Here is an 8017-nt window from a genome sequence, read left to right as displayed (position 1 = left end):
CTAAACGATATCATTACCACCATCGATAAAAGACAGTACTGTGCAGCCGTCTTCATCGACCTCGCCAAGGCTTTCGACTCTGTCAATCACCATATTCTTATCGGCAGACTCAATAGCCTCGGTTTCTCGGATGACTGCCTTGCCTGGTTCACCAATTACTTTGCAGACAGAGTTCAGTGTGTCAAATCGGAGGGCATGCTGTCCGGTCCTCTGGCAGTCTCTATGGGGGTGCCACAGGGTTCAATTCTCGGGCCGACTCTTTTCTCTGTATATATCAATGATGTTGCTCTTGCTGCGGGCGATTCCCTGATCCACCTCTACGCAGACGACACCATTCTATATACTTTCGGCCCGTCATTGGACACTGTGCTATCTAACCTCCAAACGAGCTTCAATGCCATACAGCACTCCTTCCGTGGCCTCCAACTGCTCTTAAACGCGAGTAAAACCAAATGCATGCTTTTCAACCGATCGCTGCCTGCACCCGCATGCCCGACTAGCATCACCACCCTGGATGGTTCCGACCTTGAATATGTGGACATCTATAAGTACCTAGGTGTCTGGCTAGACTGCAAACTCTCCTTCCAGACTCACATCAAACATCTCCAATCGAAAATCAAATCAAGAGTCGGCTTTCTATTCCGCAACAAAGCCTCCTTCACTCACGCCGCCAAGCTTACCCTAGTAAAACTGACTATCCTACCGATCCTCGATTTCGGCGATGTCATCTACAAAATGGCTTCCAACACTCTACGCAGCAAACTGGATGCAGTCTATCATAGTGCCATCCGTTTTGTCACCAAAGCACCTTATACCACCCACCACTGCGACTTGTACGCTCTAGTCGGCTGGCCCTCACTACATATTCGTCGCCAGACCCACTGGCTCCAGGTCATCTACAAGTCCATGCTAGGTAAAGCTCCGCCTTATCTCAGTTCACTGGTCACGATGGCAACACCCATCCGTAGCACACGCTCCAGCAGGTGTAGCTCACTGATCATCCCTAAAGCCATCACCTCATTTGGCCGCCTTTCGTTCCAGTACTCTGCTGCCTGTGACTGGAACGAACTGCAAAAATCGCTGAAGTTGGAGACTTTTATCTCCCTCACCAACTTCAAACATCAGCTATCCGAGCAGCTAACCGATCGCTGCAGCTGTACATAGTCTATTGGTAAATAGCCCACCCATTTTCACCTACCTCATTCCCATACTGTTTTTTTATTTATTTATTTACTTTTCTGCTCTTTTACACACCAATATCTCTACCTGTACATGACCATCTGATCATTTATCACCCCAGTGTTAATCTGCAAAATTGTATTATTCGCCTACCTCCTCATGCCTTTTGCACACATTGTATATAGACTGCCCATTTTTTTCTACTGTGTTATTGACTTGTTAATTGTTTATTCCATGTGTAACTCTGTGTTGTCTGTTCACACTGCTATGCTTACTGTTAATTTTTATTGTTTATTTCACTTTATATATTCACTTTATATATGATCTACCTCACTTGCTTTGGCAATGTTAGCACATGTTTCCCATGCCAATAAAGCCCTTGAATTGAATTGACACAGACAGACAGACAGACAGACAGACAGACAGACAGACAGACAGACAGACAGGTCTGTCTGTCTCTCTGTCGGTCTCTCTCTGATGAAAAACTATGATAATAAACTGTGAACAACGATGAAGCCATGTTTGTGTGTGTGTGATGATTTATTATTTTAATTGTGTAATATTGCACATTCTCTTTCAATATGTATAACAACAGAAGAAAACTAAATGTCTACAGGCTAGGAAGAACACCTCCAAATGTCACTCTCTTATCTCTGCCACAGCACAACCCAAGGGGGGTTGTTTTGAGTTCCATCAGATTTCAAGCTGACGGACCTAGTTGTCAAGCCATTCCAAATCTTCTCCTTCTCCACCAAAAGATTTTCTTGACACCCCATAGTCAAATAACAGTTCTTGTTGCACCTGAATGTCTCGTAGGGCAATGAAAAGGATGACGTTCCACACTTTGCCACCCTCTTCTAATTGCTGAAGCTGACCCTTTATGTTGCTTCTCTTTCTGGAATGATTTATCCTACGTCCAAATGTATCCATCTCTGGGTGGCAAGGGCAGGGCACAGTCTTTGCATCTATGCAGTACGTTTTCCCTGATGATTCCTTGTAGAAGTAAAGGAGCCCCATCTCGTCATTCTCTGTTGCTTCCAACAATTTTTTCCCCTGCTTCCCTGAGAGTGGGAGACCGTGGTAGTCACAGACAACTTCCCCTTTAGCAAATGGACGTGTCGTCATTACCTTTTTTCCTTTATCAGTGTCACTGGCAATGTACAGTCCTTTCCACTTCTGGGACATCACCAGCTTCATAATTTCCTTGTTGTCTTTTGGTGTGTCAGTGTTAATTGAAGGTTGCCAGTGACAAAGGACAGTCTCCACTTTCACTTTGTTCTTCTCCCAGTTCTGCCTTTCAATGTATCTCTCTACTTGACGTGCAGTGGGTTGTCTTCTGGGGAAGTGTGCTGTAACAAAAAAACATGTGTTATTAATAATTTAATTTATTCAATAGTAGAAGCCCTTTTACTTTATTTACTGACTAAATAAAGTACATTTTTGCAATAATTAATATATCAAAATTGTATTTAGTTTAGGGTATTTTAGCTGCTTCGTACCGATCACATAATCCCGTCTCATTTTCACTTGCTGGCTTCTCCACTTGTCATAGCAGTATCTCTCATGCATTCCTACAATCAGTCGTCTGTCCTTGATCTGGATTGATTGTCCATCAATTGTGACAGGGAAGTGTTCATAGAAGAGTTTCAAGGCCTGTGCCTCATCCAACTTTTTGCAGCTGGACAATGCTCCCTTTCTACTTGTGCTTGCACAGGAGGGGCCTGCAGTCTCAATACTTGAAAAAGGGAAAATAACAACACATTTGTATCTGTATGTAGCAGCATTTACAAGACAATGTAAAGTGTAATTTATATCATTTGTGTAAATACTTACTTAGATTCATCGGACGTGGCAACTTTGGTGATCAGCTTCAATCCCAGGCAGGCATTGACTGGTGTCTTCATGCGGTAATGCTTTTCAGCTGTAGCAGTTGTATGGGCCAAGTAGTCAGCAACAAGGCACTTCTGTTGGTCTGTGAAGTTGGCTTTGGTATTTGTCTCTATAACTCGTCTTGCTACCTGGCTCGTGATGTTGGGCAAGTTGTATCTGATGAAAGATCAAGAAAAACAGTTTGCTTTCAGAAAACTGTACTGTCAAATAAGTATTGTGGAATGATTAAACAGTGTTCTACTTAACAGTGGTGTACTTACTTGGAATGAAACCTTTGTAGGTCATTGGATGGGTTGTAGATCGGTTTACCGGTTGTGGAAATGAAGAAGCTCTCATCTTCTTCCGTGTCATCAGAGTTTTTAAGAAAAGCTGTTCGAACATGTCGGTAGTACACATCAAACCACTGAAAATATAGACAACATTAATATATGTTTAACAGGTTTGTATTAAATCAATCATATTCACAATAACAGATTGTAGTAAATATACTTACTGCCTCTTCCTCCTCATCTAATGAAATGGTTGCAACTTGCTGTGTTGCTGTTTTGTGCTTCTTAACACCGATGACAGTCCAATTCTCTCCATCTGGCAACTTGCACAGTTTCCTTGAGAGCCAGTCGTCCAGCTGCATTTGGAACAGTGACATATTAATAACACACATGCCAAAGAAGCAAATACAATTCAACATTATAGCAAATTTATGACATTAGTTAACTTACGGTCAAGTTTTTGACCACTCCAGCCCTTTGGAGATGTTTCAGCATGAGCAGAGACTCAAGGTAGTACAGAACGTGCAGTTGTTCAGTTTCCAGCAAGGATTCTTCATTCATGGCCTTCCCAATGATACACAGAAATTCGTTCTTCGCCACCCTCAAAAGTTCCCAACATTCATGTGGTGTCTTCGCAACTGACACCATCTGTGTGTATCTGCACAAAAACAATAAGACATTAATAATACACACTTATTTTAAAATACATTTCTGTGAGGATCAATTTGAAATATATACCTTTTCCCAGTAATTTCCTTAGACACCTGCTTGCTCATGGACTTATGCAGTTCATTCAAGCATAGGAGGAAATGCTTGCATTGCTCAAACAAGGCTCTGTCTGTCTGAATAAGGCTTGTAATGGCGATGATGTACCGAAGAAATCTCTTCAGATTCTCCATGTATTTGGCAATGGTTTGCTTCTTCTGTCCAACGTCTGCAAGCTTGGTAAAAAATGATCTGCTTTTTTCCAAGTTATTAACAAAATCCAGCGATGGTTTGTTTGAGTCCATGTAAAACAAAAACCTTGACACATTTGCAACCTGTACATGAAAATGAAAATAATATTAATTACATAGTTAATAACTACTTTAAAATCTGTTAATTCTTATTGAAATATGTAAACAGTAAAATCTCTGTACATACCTCCTGTTTGAAATTGGGAATGTTGTTGTCGTCGCGGAGAAATTTCCCAAATCCAGCCAGCAGATCACAATCCAGAGGGTGCTTTTGGTATAAACCACTGCTTTGCATCCCCTTTCTCAGTTTGGTGTCCCATGACTGGTTCAATGGCCTGGAAAATATTTGGTATGCAGATTAGAATAAATAAAATACATCCATGTTTGCTTATATACTTATACGTAGTACTTGTTATTAATGAGTTGATTTCTATTTATTTACTTACGGTTGGTACAACGCCGACTGGTCATGTACCATGTTGTCTGATTCTTCATCGATATTTTCATCTGTAGCTGGGGGTAACACTTGAGCCGCTTCCACTTGTCTGAAATATCACACAGATTAACAAACACATTTATACAATTTTAACAATCAAACATAATTGGACAACATTTCAAATGAGTTCCAATAGCATGTAACTTGCACATATATTATTTTATCAGTGCTTACCCAGTTATTTGTTCGTCTTCTGGCTTTTTCGTCACAAAACCACCCATTTTTTCAAGACCCTTAATCAGAGGTTGGAGTTTATCCTGTTGTGTCACAACAGAGCTGAGTTTTTTGTAGTCAATGATCCTGCAGTGCCTAAGATACTCAATCATCAAATCGCGGGATTTGCTCACTTCCTGGTCAATTTTTTCTTTTGATTCTGTCTTCATGCACACTCTGGTGAGATGTATAGATATGTTTTCCTGGTTCTTTATGCAAAATCTGCACACAATAGGGATCCTTCTTTGTTTTCTGTAAGATAGTGAATGCACAATTAGTAAATGTAATGAAGTTATTACTTAAAACCTCTCTGGGATATGTGGGATGGTAGCGTCCCACCTGGCCAAACATCCAGTGAAAATAAAGAGCAAATAAATGAAACTTTCATGAAATTCACACATTCAATATACGAAATTAAAGCTAAACTTGTTGTCAGATTTAAAAAGTGATTTACGGCGAATCACAGAAAATAATTTTTCAACCCTCACGGCGCGACACAAAACTCAGAAATAAAGAGTTGCCAAGTGATTTCAAAAACATTCTGCACACTCTCACACTCTAACCCTCTGTCAAACATGATAGAAAGCAATTAATTTATGGTCTGATTTAAGAGAAAGGGCCAAATGAGAGTATAAATGAGAGGTGTGCTCTTCCCTTGATTTAGAGATAACTTACCTTGAACCAGTACCAGTTGCAGATGCCATCTTGCTCCAAGGAAAAGGAAGTACAATCTAAATTAAATGGTTTCAGAACATGGAAAAAGGCAATAATCCATCTTCAGCTCCTACTTAGTGTGTTCTTACACTGTGGGGTTCTGTAGTGAATGAGGTCAGAATCAAGATGTCTTCAAATTTACAATCAGATAGGCCCACCCCTTTTCAACATTTACATTTTATATTCAGGGTAGACCGAAACCCCCACTCAGAGGTGTGAAATTAATCCGAGAGACCTTTAACAGAACAATAACCTTGGAAACCACTTTGGATGGGCAATCTAGGAGAGAGAGAGCGCTGGAGAGACAGACAGACAGTGGTCTCAAATTGGAGATCTAGTCACACAGGAACAGAGCATGTTTGATACATTTCTGTGAATTGTGTTTCTAATCAACTAATCAGACAGAATGAATGTTTACACCATCCTTCCACACCTGCATTGCTTGCTGTTTGAGGTCTTAGGCTGGAATTTTGTACAGCACTTTGAGAAATCAGCTGATGTAAAAAGGGCATTATAAATTCGATTTGAGTCAATGCCATGTCTGTTGTCTTTTTTCATAGCCTAAAATAGAGAGAGAGAGATAGAGAGGGAGAGAGAGAGAGAGAGAGAGAGAGAGGAGAGAGAGAGAGAGAGAGAGAGAGGGAGAGAGAGAGGGAGAGATAGAGAGAGAGAGAGGGGGAGAGAGGGAGAGGGAGAGAGAGAGAGAGGGAGAGAGGGAGAGACAAAATGGGACAATGAGACTCTGCACGCAGAATTCTGCAAAAATATCCTCCGTGTACAACGTAGAACACCAAATAATGCATGCAGAGCAGAATTAGGCCGATATCCACTAATGATAAAAATCCAGAAAAGAGCCGTTAAATTCTATAACCACCTAAAAGGAAGCGATTCCCAAACCTTCCACAACAAAGCCATGCCCTACAGAGAGATGAACCTGGAGAAGAGTCCCCTAAGCAAGCTGGTCCTGGGGCTCTGTTCACAAACACAAACACACCCTACAGAGCCCCAGGACAGCAGCACAATTAGACCCAACCAAATCATGAGAAAACAAAAAGATAATTACTTGAAATATTGGAAAGAATTAACAAAAAAACAGAGCAAACTAGAATGCTATTTGGCCCTACAACAGAGAGTCCACAGCGGCAGAATACCTGACCACTGTGACTGACCCAAAATGAAGGAAAGCTTTGACTATGTACAGACTCAGTGAGCATAGCCTTGCTATTGAGAAAGGCCACCGTAGGCAGACATGGCTCTCAAGAGAAGACAGGCTATGTGCTCACTGCCCACAAAATGAGGTGGAAACCGAGCTGCACTTCCTAACCTCCTGCCCAATGTATGACCATATTAGAGAGACATATTTCCCTCAGATTATACAGATCCACAAAGAATTCGAAAACAAATCCAATTTTGAAAAACTCCCATATCTACTGGGTGAAATTCCACCGTGTGCCATCACAGCAGCAAGATTTGTGACCTGTTGCCACGAGAAAAGGGCAACCAGTGAAGAACACACACCATTGTAAATACAATCCATATTTAAGCTTATTTATTTTTATCTTGTGTCCTTTACCATTTGTACATTGTTAAAACACTGTATATATATAATATATCTCCCGACTAGCCGAAGAGGTCCAAAAATACCTAATTTGCCAATTGGCCTGGACCCTCTACTGACCCTCTACTGCCGACACGGAGCCCCGCCGATCCATCACGACTGGTCCGCCGACATAATCGTCCGAGGGGTTTCAACAGGCTTTTCCGCTGCGACATCGCCAAAGATCCATCTGCTGGCCAAGGCCCGCGAGCTTTCTGAATCGCTGTATCTCCAGCTCACCGCATGAAGAGGAATAAACAGACTCACCCCATCGCGACGTCCCCAAAGGTTAACTCTCTAGCCCTCGCTATCTCCCTGCTTGCTAATTCGGCCTGCTAACGGCTAGCTTGTCAAGCTCCGGTCCGCTAACTGCTACCTTGTCTAGCTCGGGCCTACGAACTGTTAGCTTGTTAGCACAGGCCTGCTAACCGTCTGAACCACCGCGTCCCAATCACTCTCTGACCCCATTTACTTTCTATCTCTTTTTGATTTTTAATTTGTTTATACCTTCCGGAAACCTGCCTCTCCCAATGTGATACGGAATCGCTATTACTTTTACTCTTATTTTTATTTTTATGACACACTCAAGAACCTCCAGACGCTAACCAGCTAACTAGCTACAAGCTAGTTAGTCATTGTTAGTTTAAAAAAAAAACTGGATAACACTCGCCAGCCCAGCCCCTGCCCATCCACCGCTGCCCCC

General features: G+C 41.8%; 1 protein-coding gene across 1 annotated transcript; it reads right to left on the bottom strand.

Annotated features, from left to right (window-relative positions):
* Positions 1 to 1484: 1484 nt before the first annotated feature.
* Positions 1485 to 4623, bottom strand: LOC135559502 (uncharacterized). The gene is made up of 7 exons (XM_065014074.1): positions 4482 to 4623; positions 3789 to 4378; positions 3563 to 3694; positions 3330 to 3472; positions 3013 to 3225; positions 2679 to 2914; positions 1485 to 2528 (listed from the first exon to the last, which is right to left on the bottom strand). Exons 2-7 carry the CDS (start codon positions 3984 to 3986, stop codon positions 1894 to 1896), a joined length of 1557 nt encoding a protein of 518 aa, XP_064870146.1. The 5' UTR covers positions 3987 to 4378; positions 4482 to 4623; the 3' UTR covers positions 1485 to 1893.
* Positions 4624 to 8017: the final 3394 nt, after the last annotated feature.

This window comes from Oncorhynchus nerka, unplaced genomic scaffold (assembly GCF_034236695.1).
Source record: "Oncorhynchus nerka isolate Pitt River unplaced genomic scaffold, Oner_Uvic_2.0 unplaced_scaffold_6014, whole genome shotgun sequence".
NCBI lineage: Eukaryota > Metazoa > Chordata > Actinopteri > Salmoniformes > Salmonidae > Oncorhynchus > Oncorhynchus nerka.
Note: the sequence above shows the minus strand (reverse complement) of the source record. Positions and strands in the feature narration are given on the sequence as shown.

What these genes read in the sequence shown, in the direction of transcription:
- LOC135559502 (XM_065014074.1), bottom strand. Translation starts at nt 3,986, where the DNA reads ATGGTGTCAGTTGCGAAGACACCACATGAATGTTGGGAACTTTTGAGG. An exon ending in GAGTGGTCAAAAACTTGACC is followed by an intron (nt 3,695 to 3,788) that starts GTAAGTTAACTA and finishes TTCCAAATGCAG; the next exon opens with CTGGACGACTGGCTCTCAAG. An exon ending in GAGACGGGATTATGTGATCG is followed by an intron (nt 2,529 to 2,678) that starts GTACGAAGCAGC and finishes TTTTTGTTACAG; the next exon opens with CACACTTCCCCAGAAGACAA.